This window comes from Pelophylax lessonae (genome assembly GCF_965119305.1).
Source record: "Pelophylax lessonae genome assembly, chromosome: 3".
NCBI lineage: Eukaryota > Metazoa > Chordata > Amphibia > Anura > Ranidae > Pelophylax > Pelophylax lessonae.
This window is the reverse complement of record NC_138770.1, coordinates 203,094,399-203,108,004: the sequence shown is the minus strand read 5'-3', so window position 1 is coordinate 203,108,004 and position 13,606 is coordinate 203,094,399. Positions and strand designations below refer to the sequence as shown.

The 13,606-nt window shown below is 45.8% G+C and overlaps 1 protein-coding gene across 1 annotated transcript in view; it reads left to right on the top strand.

Moving 5' to 3' along the window:
• Positions 1–228: 228 nt before the first annotated feature.
• Positions 229–13,606, top strand: part of LOC309551028 (dysbindin-like) — a 35,385-nt gene continuing 22,007 nt past the window's right edge. The window contains exons 1-2 of the mRNA XM_082251469.1: positions 229–378; positions 540–675. Of these exons, the coding sequence (XP_082107595.1) occupies positions 364–378; positions 540–675 (151 nt within the window). The 5' untranslated portion in view covers positions 229–363. The remainder of the gene's footprint in view (positions 379–539; positions 676–13,606) is intronic.

The following is a 13,606-nucleotide window of genomic DNA, read 5'->3' as shown; positions in this document are numbered from 1 at the left end:
CATGAGGAGTGGAACAGAAGGATTGGGCTGCATAAGTAGAACAGTTGGGTGTGTGTAATGACATCCCTGTATATACTTCCATGCTAGGAAGAAAGTAGAAGGTATACAGGGCAGGCTCCGGTATTTATGGAGCACATAAACCTTCCCAGAGAAGAATGAACAGAGGGATCCAGCAGAGAGGACAGGCTGTACAGTCCAGCAGTGACACTCCATTCTCTGAGGATGAGTAATAAGACGTTTGTGTCACCGCCCCGCCCCTCTCATCAGTAGTGTGCACGGGCCGCTCCTAGCCGGACTACACAACTCCGCCGTCCTTCTGCCGTCCCTCTGCTGGACCCTCTTCAGTCCCGGGCTGGACTAGACATGACAGCGAGACAGGTAAAGCCGGCGCTCCATAGATTCCTATGACACCGCTGTACAGGAGGGACCTCCGCTGACTTGCAGGGACTTTCCTCCCACTTTCTATGTAGTCCCCTGTAGTTGATGTGTATGGCGGAGATGAATGATCCGGGTGGTGTCATGCTGTCTTGTCTCCCCAGGGACACCCCCTGTACCAGAGTCAGACCTCCAGCTCTCAACACCTCCGGGACCGCCAGAGGTTCTTCGAAGATGTCCTGGAGCATGAAGTGGACCTGTACTACCCTCACCTGCACCTCATCCCTGAGCGCTGGAGACGTGAGTGCACCATAGGGAGCATGGAGGGGGCACAGGCTCTCATATATAGAGAGTGCTGTATGTACAAGTTGGGGGGGTTATGGAATTTATGTTTGTGGGTCCTCCTGGTACAAGGCTGTATGGGTCACTCTTTCTTCTATCTGCAGTGTCTACCAAGGAATAGCACATTTGGAATATTCACATTGGGGGGGGCAGTGTTTGATTATTGGCATTAATATCACCCCCCATACACCCATTTTTTTTAACAATACGCCCAACCCTTACAATCTCATGGGGATAACTGCCCCTTACAATGGTAGTCAGAACACCCCCACCACCACCATACAGTGGTAGTTAAAATGCCCCAATACAGTGGTAGGCAGGGAATAATGCCCCCCCCTGCAGTGGTATTCAGGGAATAATGCCCCCCATACAATATTAGTCAGGGAATAATGCCCCCCATACAATAGTAGTCAGGGAATAATGCCCCCCATACAATAGTAGTCCGGTAATAATGCCCCCCGTACAATAGTAGTCAGGGAAGAACGACCCCCTTACAAAAGTAGTCGGGGAAGAATGACCCCCTTACAATAGTGGTCAGAGAAGAATGACCCCCATACAATAGTAGTCAGGGAAGAATGACCCCCATACAATAGTAGTCAGGGAAGAATGACCCCCATACAATAGTAGTTAAGTAATAATGACCCCCATACAATAGTTGTCAGGGAAGAATGCCCCCCATACAATAGTAGTCAGGGAAAATGCCCCCTATACAATAGTTGTCAGAGAAGAATGCACCCCATACAATAGTAGTCAGGGAAGAATGCCCCCCATCCAATAGTAGTCAGGAAAGAATGTCCCCCATGCAGTGGTAATAAGGGAAGAATGCCCCCCATACAATAGTAGTCAGGGAAGAATGACCCCATGCAATAGTAGTCAGGGAAGAATGACCCTATACAATAGTAGTCAGGGAAAATGCCCCCCATACAATAGTAGTCAGGAAAGAATGTCCCCCATGCAGTGGTAATAAGGGAAGAATGCCCCCCATACACTAGTTGTCAGGGAAAATGCCCCCCATACAATAGTAGTCAGGAAAGAATGCCCACCATGCAGTGGTAATCAGGGAAGAATGCCCCCCATACAATAGTTGTCAGGGAAGAATGCCCCCCATACAATAGTTGTCAGGGAAGAATGCCCCCCATACAATAGTTGTCAGGGAAGAATGCCCCCCATACAATAGTTGTCAGGGAAGAATGCCCCCCATACAATAGTTGTCAGGGAAGAATGCCCCCCATACAATAGTTGTCAGGGAAGAATGCCCCATACAATAGTAGTCAGGGAAAAATGCCCCCCATACAATAGTAGTCAGGGAAAATGCCTCCCATACAATAATAGTCAGGAAAAATGCCCCCCATGCAGTGGTAATCAGGGAAGAATGCCCCCATACAATAGTTGTCAGGGAAGAATGCCCCCATACAATAGTTGTCAGGGAAGAATGCCCCCATACAATAGTTGTCAGGGAAGAATGCCCCCCATACAATAGTTGTCAGGGAAGAATGTCCCCCATACAATAGTTGTCAGGGAAGAATGCCCCCATACAATAGTTGTCAGGGAAGAATGCCCCCCATACAATAGTTGTCAGGGAAGAATGTCCCCCATACAATAGTTGTCAGGAAAGAATGTCCCCCATACAATAGTTGTCAGGAAAGAATGCCCCCCATGCAGTGGTAATCAGGGAAGAATGCCCCCCATACAATAGTTGTCAGGGAAGAATGCCCCCCATACAATAGTTGTCAGGGAAGAATGTCCCCCCCCCCCATACAGTCGTAGTCAGAGTGCCCCCCCCCCCCCCCCAAACAGGGTTCATTTACAGTATTGTAAGCAGCCGTTATAATTCATCTCAAGAATATTACTGAAAATATATTTCTACGGAGGTTTGTAACCAAATGACATGCCCTGGGTGTCAAATCCATGCCCCTTTTTTACCTTTCTGTCCTTCCGCAGAGCTGCATATTAGTCAATGGACAGACTCATCCACATAGTAGACACGTTTTACCAGGTATGCAGGGATGGGTACAGGGACCTGGATGCAGAGATTCTGTATCAGTGTCCATGCACCCGCCCCTGTGTAGCTGTAAAACTCGGGTGTAATATGGGCTGCACACGGTCAGAAAAGTAAAGAAAGGTCTCTGCATCCTGCACAGATCGGAGTGCCTGTGAATCCGCCCTATACTGCCATTCTCTCCCTACTTCTCCTGTGTCACTATTGTGCACACTTGTTTAATAATAAAAGGCTACTTTGAGTTACAAATGTAAATTATTTGTCAACAAGTCTTTAAAAATACATTTGTTTCCATTTTGGAGATTAGGAGTAGCTTTTCCCATGGAAAAATAAAATAAAGACATGATAAAACACAATGTAATATTGCAGCTACACACCAGACCGGGATTGTGCTGATCCCTGGTTACACGCCACTGTTTTTGAGAAAAGAAGATAGAAAGAAGTAAAACACCTTCCTGGTAGCACTGAATAAATAAGCACATGGCACAGCTGTCAGGAAAAAAACCTCCACAAGTACAGGGACATGCCAGTACATTGTAAATGAAACACAGGATATAGAGCCATATCCTCCTTCCAGCCACAGGCCGGCAAATGATAAGAAGGTTTATGGTGGATCTGTCATATGTGAAGAAATCACATTGTTTCACAAGTAAATTGTCTTAAAGGGTAACTCCACTTTCGTGGGGAAAAAGATCAGTAAATAAAGAAAAACAATATAGCGTATACAATTGCGACACAAATCATATTGTAATTGAATATTATTAAAAATGACCTTTCCTTTTTTAATCTGCAGCTGTTGTAATTTTCTGAAAATGCAATGCAATATGGCTACCTGGAGCTGTTCTATACACAGAATGTGTACTGACCACCAGTGGCGACTGGTCCATATGGGGCGCAGGGGCGCTGCCCCCCTATCCATGTGTCCAGCCCCCTAATTTACATGCGGGGCGCCGGACGCATGGACTTCAATGGGGCTTTTTTTTTTTTTTTTTTTTTTTTTTAGCCATGTGATTAGAGCCAGAGGCCCTAATAGGCTAAAAAAAAGGGTGGGCAATGCCTCCCGAGCCCACCCAGTTGTGTGACAATAGCGAATGAAAATTCGCTATTGTCAGACGAATCCCCATCCTGGCCAATCAGGAAGCGGGTTTTGAGACCCGTTTTCCGATTGGCCGAAAGGAGAAGCCATGCCATTGGGCACGGAGGAGATGCAGAAGACGGGGAAGAAGCTGCCACCGTTCGCCTGCTGCAGATGGGTTAGTGATCTGGGGGGGGAGGGGGTCCTGTACTGTCATGTCATGCTATGCTGTGGGGTCATGCTATGCTGTGGGTCCTGTACTGTAATGCTGTGTGTGGCCTGGTGTGGTCCAAGGGGGGGGGGTGTATAGTGCGGTCCGTCTGATGCCCCCCCCCCGGCACATGGAGCACCAGCCTCCACTGCTGACCACACCCCAGAAACATCATTTCCTGCTTGTGCGATTGGCTAACCAATTTTCCCAGAAGTCTGCCTAAGATACAAGTCAGATTTCTGACATCCCCTACAACAAAAAAATGTCATTTTTGGTGAGATACTCCCAATTGGAACACGTCTAAAGGAATGCAGGCCCAGCAGCTTTCCTCATTAGAGTCCTGCAGCTGCCACAGCTGATAGATAATTATGAAACCACTCCCATTAAACCCATTCAGCACAGAGGAACAAACAATGATTTCTTCAGAATAACAAAAGGTAGGAATCAGCATCAAAGTTTGTTAAAATCCTTGTAATGTACAGAGATCATGGGAATGTTTTTTTCTCAACAAAAGGTGGAGTTACACGTTAAAGTGTTACTAAACCCAGGACCCTGCATTCTCTATATCTGGTCTCCCACAAAAATGAATACATTTTTAAAAAAAACTGACCTAACTTTGACTTTAAGGACTTATTCACATTTGCATTTTCATGTAGCAAAACTCATGTATTTAGCTAGATGAGCATGCATTACAAGTAAAAACGGTATTCTTTCACATCTTTATGCTGCAGGTAATGTAAAAGGGAGACAATATGGGCCCATTCACACCTATTCATGTGCGTATCCACACATTATGCAACACAATTGGAAGAGTGAGAATCTAGTAAACCTGTTAGTTGGCTGTTATTTCTCAAAAGTGTGGGGAATGCAACAGGGAAAAACCCCAGGGTGAGATAGAGAGGTTAAAAAAAAGCCAGTATGTGATTGACTCATCTCATCAGATTCCACATATAACCAAAATTTCCCTTCTAAGTAGAATTGATCCTTGAAATGTCTGACTTTAGAGCAGATAGCTGCAGGGAGTTTGGAGCCATTGCTGCTTCTCTACGTAAGGACGCTGCAAATGATTGTACAAATGTCTGAGCAAATGATACTGCGCGCATGTGGTATTCTGAATGCTGACAGACTTAGGCTCTGTTCACATATTGGTTCCTCAGGACGTGGTCAGGATCGCCGTGATCCTGAATTATTGCAAATCGCGGGACACCCCTGAGATTCCAGTGACTTGCAACGGCACCCAAAACACGCGATGTCGCGTTAAAATTACGCAAACAGAATAGTAGGGTGCCTGTCGCCCAAAAGAAGTTCTTGTACAGGGCGCCCCGCGATTGTGTTTGCGGGATTTTATCGCAAATCATTTGGCGATAATTGCAGCAAATCTCCCCGCGTTTGAGGTGCCATTGCAAGTCACAGGAATCACACGAGCCGAGACACCAATATGTGAACGGAGCCTAAAGCCTCGTACAAAACTATGAGAAAATCTAGTGAATCATCGTCCATTTTTTTTTTTTTTTTTTTGCATGTTAGCTTCATATGGAAAAATTTACGAAAATTCCCATATGACAGTAAAACATAGGAAGTAATGTATTGTATTGTAGTGAATTCTTTCATTTTCAAGCATGTGTGGTCTTGGTCTTCTGTTCTTTTTTTTTTTTTTTTTTTGGACAAGCAGTCGAATACTGTACTGATTAAATGAAAATTGTTTGTTCTGGTATCGTACAAGAACAATTTTTGTGTTTGTCCTTTCGGGATAATGTACTATCGTGATTGGCTCTCGAAAGCTGTGTACTAACGATCAGATTATCGACGATCGCTTCAAAAGCGGTATTTTGTGGCTGATTTTCTCATTGTGTTTACTAGGCATTAACAAAAACGATTTAAGTAACATTAAACCTTGTTTTTTTTTTTAAATGAAAATAACAAACATGATATAATTGTGTGCTCTATGCAGTAGTTTTGCACAGAGCAGCCCCGATCCTCCTTTTCTGGGGTCCCCCTGCCGGCGCACTTGGCCCCTCCTCTTCGGCGAGTGCCCCCATAGAAAGCTGCTTTCAAGGGGGCACCTGTGCAGGCTTGCTCCTGAGCCACCCTGTCTGTGTCCATTGACACTCATTCCCGCCCCCTGCTCCCTTGTCACAGCATTTGATTGACAGCGGCAAGAGCCTCTGCTCTCATGTACGTCACTGGGTCAGATCGGGCTCAGGTAAGAATATGGGGTGACTAGGGGGGTCCTGCAGCAGAGAAGGTTTTGCAAAACCTGCATTAAATGCATTAAGGTAAACAACCTTGAGGCTTTAGAACCACTTTACCACTTGCCAACCGCGGACCATCGGCCGCAGTTTTACTGCGACAGGCTGGCTCGGCTGCGCGAAATGACGTAGGGGTATGTCGGTCGCGCGAGTGGTGCTAGGGGGCAAGTGCCCACCACCGGCGGTGCGCTCCCGCCCCCACTAGGCACCGGGGATGCTGATCCACGGGAACAGCAGCCGCGATTGCCACCGGGCACCCTTGTTCGCTCCCCGCTGAGAGAGAAGGACGGTTGGCTGTTGTAAACACTGCCCGTTGTTCTCTCTGAAATTATCACAGAGCGCCTGTAAACCTTCTATATAGGTTCAAAGGTCTCTGTGGTCATTTCACAAGCCCATCCCCCATACAGCTAGAAAACACTCCCCTAGGCTCACAATTAACCCTTTGATCACCACTGTGTTAACCCCTTCCCTGCCAGCGTAATTATTACAGTAACAGCGCATTTTTTTTAGCACTGATTACTGTAATAATGGCACTGGTCCCCCCAAAAGTGTCAAAAATGTCTGTTAGGGGTCTGATCTGTTCGCCGCAATGTCGCAGTCCCGCTAAAAATCGCAGATCGCTGCCATTACTAGTAAAAAAAAAAAAAAAATAAAAATGACATAAATCTTTCCCCTAGTTTGTAGACACGATAACGTTTGCGCAAACCAATCAAAATACGCTTTTTGGGAATTTTTTTTTACCAAAAATATGTAGCAGAATACAAATTGGCCTAAAAGGATTAAACATTTTGATTTTACATTTTTTATTTTTGGGGATGTTATATAGCAGAAAGTGAAAAATATTGCTTTTTTTCCCCAGAATTGTCACTCTTTTTTTGTTTATAGCGCAAAAAATAAAAATTGCAGAGCTGATCAAATACCACCAAAAAAAAGCTCTATTTGTGGGAAAAAAAGGACATCGATTTTATTCGGGTACAGTATTGCATGACCGTGCAATTTACCGTTAAAGTAACGCAGTGCCGAATCGCAAAAAAATGGCCTGGTCATTAAGGGGACAAATCCTTCCGGTCCGGAACTGGTTAATAAAACCGATGTATATCTGAGTACTCTTTTCCTGCAGATATCAGATATCTTTTAAGTGTTTGAGATTAAAAAGCATTGAAAAGGCCATGCTCCTCACTTACAATTGAGCTGATAATGGCCAGGGATTTTAATACACAGGTGCAACGCTGTAAACTGAGTAGATGTGGGGCTGGCTGTTGTTGTGTAGCTCAGTAAGGTGGACTATTGGGTACGTAGCACAGGACTCATGCTGGCAGGAACAGGTTGTTGTTCTATAAAATGCAGGAGTAGGCAGCCAAGTCGGCTGAGTGCCTAGGTTGGTTTCTTTCTTAGCTTTCACTTCTGTAAATCCTTTGTACAGTCATTGGATCCTGTGGTCCCCCGTTTTGTTGGTGAGTCACATATGAACTACAGTCTTTGACGTTGTCTATGACAGCTTCGTAGTAGATGTTGAGTACCTTTCTAATGTATACCAGAACATGTGAAAAAGGTTTGTAAATCAGCGCAAACTATTAAATAATATTATGTGCAACATAGCAGCTATACCAACTATGCTTACCACCGCAAAGTCAGAAAATTATAATAAAAAATAAGGTACAGCGCTATTGAAAGATGAGCATCAAATGCCAGTATGTACTAGCTCGCTATGGTGCTTAAAAATATGAAAAAGTGAACAAAGGTGCAAAAACTGGTGCAAGGTAACCAAGTAAAGTGCTAGAGACAAATTGTAAAGTGACAATGTGCCAAAATAAATCACATGGTGCATTTACGCATTCATAAGGTGCAAGACAATATCCAAACATTCATAGTCCATATAAAGCTTCTTTTGCCCCTGTGCAAGTGACCAGTGCTTGAAAAGTGATAGTGCTTCTGCCACCACCACCCAAAAGATGGCCCCTCACCTCAAACTCTGACCTGTGTATTACCACTAGGTCAAACGAGCAGTTCCTCTAAGGGTTAATAATCTCTCTTCTCAAGCCCGTTTCAATAGGGATTGCTCAATGGATCGGATGTATTATTGGCTTGGGTCACCAGGGCAGCCGTCAGAAATGTTGGGGCCCCTTACACAGCTGTAGGCCTGGGCCCCCAGGCCTGTGACTACCAAGTTACATCCTCCTCCTCTGCCCGGGCCTGTGAACGCATATAATTGAATGCTAGGATGCCAGGCGGTTCTAGCAACCAATAATTTCGACAGTGGAAGCCAGCGGGAGGCTGGGAGTCAGGAGCCACTGCAGCATTGCCAGTGTAGGGGAGGAAAGGAAAAAAGGGGAGGTGTCACCTTGGAGTCCAGGCATCCCTCAAGACTGGGCCCCTCGGGACGCCCGGGCCCCCTACATCTGTATGGGCTGTACCCCCCTGATGGCGGCCCTGTGGGTCACTCTCAACGTTACTCTCAGCGTATATGCAGTGTGACATAAAAAAGAGAGGCAAAGGGATCTAATGCTCTCCGTTTAAAATAATTGTATTGGGGATTAGCATGTATGAACTTACATGGGATGGCACTAAAGCAGTGCAAACTCTAGACGCTTGTCACTGCTCACACGGAGCTGGCTGCCAGCTTAATGGTTGCTCTGGAAGTCTCCGCCCCACTATACGCGTTGCGTCATAGGTTGTATACCAGAACATCTCACTGTAAAGTGGCCATCTCAACCTAGCAGTGGCAATCATCATTGTGTGTAGAATGATTTAGTTCAAGAAGCAATTAACTTTTGCCTCGCTTTATTGAGGATAGACATGTCAGTGGAAGAAGTACTAACTCTTTCTGACATAAGACATAACTGGTATGCTACAGTATGTGAAGAGAACTTGTCACAATCAGGCTTTTTCAGGAATCTGAATATTTACTCTTCCATAGTAAATAGGTAGGCTCAGTGCTGTATTTTGGCCTAGGCCAACAAGGCCCAGGCCTAGGGCGGCACTTTGCAGGGGGGCAGCAAAAAAGCAGCCCCCCTCCACCTGAGACCCTTTTGACCACTGGTTGCTAGAGCCACCTCTCCCACCTCTCTCTCACCCCCTCTCTCTCACTCACCCCCCTCTCTCTCTCCTCCCTCTCTTTCTCTCTCACCCCCTCTCTCCTAACCCTCCTCTCTCATCCCCCTCTCTTTTTCTCTCTCTCTCTCACCCCCTCTCTTTTCCCCCTTCCCCCTCTCTCTTACCCCCCCTCTCTCTCTCTCTCACACCCCCTCTCTTTCTCTCTCTCACCCCCCCTTCTCTCATCATCTCTCTCTCTCATCATCTCTCTGCCTTTCATCCCCCCCTTCTCTCTCTCATCTCCCCTCTCTCCCTCCCCCACTCACCAACCCCCCTCTCTCTCTCCCTCCCTCCCTCACCCACCCCCCCTCTCTCTCTCCCTCCCTCCCTCCCCCACCCCCCTCTCTCTCTCTCTCTCCCTACCTCCCTCACCCACCCCCCTCTCTCTCTTCCACCCCCTCTCACCCCCCCCTCTCATGAGATCTCAGGGGTTCATGCTGGGACTTGGAGTCCTCCAATTTTGGAGGGAGTCACATCCGTTAAAAAGGAAGGAGTGGGGCAAATTTACATAGGAGGGGAAGGGGGGGCGCCCAATTTTAGTCTTGCCTGGGGCAGCACAAAACCAAAATACACCTCTGGATAGGCTTATTTATAATTAGTTTATATTTCATCCTTTTTTTGCCTGGTTTCCTTTGAGTCTGACCATTCAGTCGAAGTGTCAGTGATCACACTTTTTCAAGAGTTTAGAGCAGCATTTTTCAACCTTCTTACCCTTAGAGGAGCCTTTGAAATGATCTTCAGGTCTCAGGGAACTCTTAAGAAAACCATTCATTGGTGGTCAGTGGGAGCAGGGCTGCTGATAAGGCAGTACAGCCAGCCCAGCTGTACTGGGCCCAGGTCTCATCAGTTCAAAAGGGGGCCCAGGCACCTGCCAAGCAGGGGGGGCCAGCAGTACTGCCTTTTTGCTGACACTTGTGACTCTTGTGCAGTGCTGCTGGCTTCTACTTTTCTTTTCTTTCTCCTGCTGCACTGCAGGAGGATCCGTTCTAGTATCTGTGCCCCCTTCTCCCTACTGTCTGGGAACCCTGTGTGCCCCTTTCTGCCACAGTGCTCCTGTTTTCCCTCCTCTTCTCTCCCTCCGGCAGCTGCTGAGGGCACACAGGCCGGGTTATTTCAGGATAGTGAGCAGGGGATCTCACTATCCTGAATGAACACACCACCCTGAATGATCACAGTGAGGGATCAGTACTGATCGCTCACTGTGGAGGTGCAGATATTGCCTCTGTGCTGCAATTCACTTGAATAAGTCTTGTTCGAGGGGGGTATAATTTCTGCCATGGCTGCAAAGCATAGCATCGCGGGCGTTGCATTTTAGCAAAAATATAAGTTGATGTTTTTAAAGGAGGGGGGCCCCGTCAGGTAGGCTGTTCGGGGCCCCATGATTTCTATCAGCAGCCCTGAATGGGAGGAATGCCCCTTTAACAGTAATGATCAGAATGCCACCCTTATTGACAGCTAAAAAGATCATTGGTGTCATTCTGCTGGTGGCTCTGCCAAATGCCGGTAAACCTGGAACTTTGCAGGTACCATCAAATGGCTATTTAATCAACCATCCCTCAAGGAATCCCTTAGGATCTCTGAAGGAACCATGGTTGAGAATAACTGGTTTAGAGGATTACAACAATACCCACCTCAAACCACATCCAACCTCTTTAGTTTGGTTGGATTCAGTGGGGTTAAATCATATTGAATGTCTTCCTGTTCCTCCTGGAGAGAATAGTGGAGAGGTTGTCCTGCAGAAATATAACTGCCCCTACCCTCTAGGCCAGGGCTTCTCAACCAGGGTTCCTCCTGAGGGGTTCCTTGAGCAATGGGCAATTTCTGGTTCTCAGATAAGTTTCCAATGACACCATTGTTCCTTTTAGCTATCTGTAAGGGGGTAATTCTTCCCAATGATGACAAGAGTAAGGAGCATTCTTCCCACTGACTGTCACACTAACCAGAAATGTATTTCAAGGGTTCCTCTGTGTTGAAAAGGTTGAGAAAGGCTGCTCTAGGTCATTATGAAAGTGATGCTCCTTTCCAGCCTTGCACACCAGTAATTCTTTTATTCTACATTATGGAAAATCCATCAGAGAAGACTGACACCATCATTTAGCTTCATAAAGACTTTAGCAGTTTAACTTTACTAGGAAAGCTGATCAGTATATCTCTTCATCACAATCTCTGAGGGATGTAGCAAGTCAGTATGTAATTCAGCTTTCAGGCAAGCACTATTTTTGCTACAGGTGGCCATTACTGCTCCAGGGAAATGTGGAAAGATTTTAACAAAGGATTACGTGTAAGTCATATTTAAGAAGTGCTTTTGCATACATTTTTTCTCATAGTTTCCGTGATCTTGCTAATTGCCAAAATATTACACATTATATGTGGGAGCCTATGACAGTGCCCATTTGGATGACAGCGTTGATCTCCAGAGTAATCTCAGTGGTTGAATCAGGGCTCGAGTCCTGTGGGAACGCATTGGAAACGGCGCTCCTGTACTTTTTCTACAGCAGGAACGACATTCCCGTTCCCCCCCCCCCCCCCCCCCGAGGCACGACACGATCCCAGCGCCACCTCCTGCTCTGGGATGGCGGGTCGGTAAGCCCAGGATGCGGGTTCCCAACCAGCCATCCCCAAGCATCACTATAAACTGAGCCGGCACTACAGGAAGCAGAGCCGATGCTTACTGTATAGCACCGGCTCCTGTCACAAGCGGAGTGATACCAAATGTACTCCGCCTGTGACAGGAGGCGGTGCTATACAGGAAGCATCGGCCCTGCAGAGAGGGAGCCATGGAGGTAAGAGAGAGAGAAAGAGAGAGAGGAGGGAAGGAGAGGTAGAGAGAGAGAGAGGAAGGAAAGCGAGGTAGGAAGAGAGAGAGAGATGAGAAAGAAACAGAGAGATGGAAATAGCGCGATATAGAGAGACAATGTAAAGTGTAAATGTGCTAGTGCGCTTTAAACAATATTTAAAAATGAAAAAACATTTGATATTTGTGCAATCATAAATGAATAATAGTTATAAAACGTCAATTAGACCTTGTGCAATTAGCAAAGGAGAAAGAAAAAAGTGCATAGTGCTAAAGTGCTAAACAGTAGTATCTGTGTGACAGTGATAAGAGTGGCATAAATTAGCATATATCTTACAACACAACAGAGTTTATTGCACCTAATAAATGAAGGTGCATGGTATTAAAGATGTGTTCAAAACAACAGTCTTTGAGTCCTTAACATGTTGAATCATGCAGCAACACAAATACAGTGCCTTGCGAAAGTATTCGGCCCCCTTGAACTTTGCAACCTTTAGCCACATTTCAGGCTTCAAACAAAGATTTAAAACTGTAATTTTTTGTGAAGAATCAACAACAAGTGGGACACAATCATGAAGTCGAACGAAATTTATTGGATATTTCAAACTTTGTTAAGAAATAAAAAACTGAAAAATTGGGCATTCAAAATTATTCAGCCCCTTTACTTTCAGTGCAGCGAACTCTCTCCAGAAGTTCAGTGAGGATCTCTGGATGATCCAATGTTGACCTAAATGACTAATGATGATAAATAGAATCCACCTGTGTGTAATCAGTCTCCGTATAAATGCACCTGCACTGTGATAGTCTCAGAGGTCCGTTTAAAGCGCAGAGAGCATCATGAAGAACAAGGAACACACCAGGCAGGTCCGAGATACTGTTGTGGAGAAATTTAAAGCCGGATTTGGATACAAAAAGATTTCCCAAGCTTTAAACATCCCAAGGAGCACTGTGCAAGCGATAATATTGAAATGGAAGGAGTATCAGGCCACTGCAAATCTACGAAGACCTGGCTGTCCCTCTAAACTTTCAGCTCATACAAGGAGAAGACTGATCAGAGATGCAGCCAAGAGGCCCATGATCACTCTGGATGAACTGCAGAGATCTACAGCTGAGGTGGGAGACACAATTCACATAGGTTCCAAACCAATCATTTATTTAGAACACGGTGCTAGTGCATAGACATCCGGATGGAGGTAACTCAAAAGGCATGTAACCCCCTATCTCGCATGGATCCTCAGTGTGCTCAGTAATGGTTCGATTTGCATGTGGATAAAATGAAGAGCTGGGTAGTGCATTACCTTCCAATTACTTTATTAAAGATAAAAAATTTGCATTTACAGTATAAAGAAAAAAAATTCCAGCCTGTACAATCATACACGGCTGCCTGCAGCGCGGAACATGCGGAGTGACGATGCAGCTACTCCACCCAAATATAGAGACAGATGGAAAGAGAGAGAGGAATGGGGGA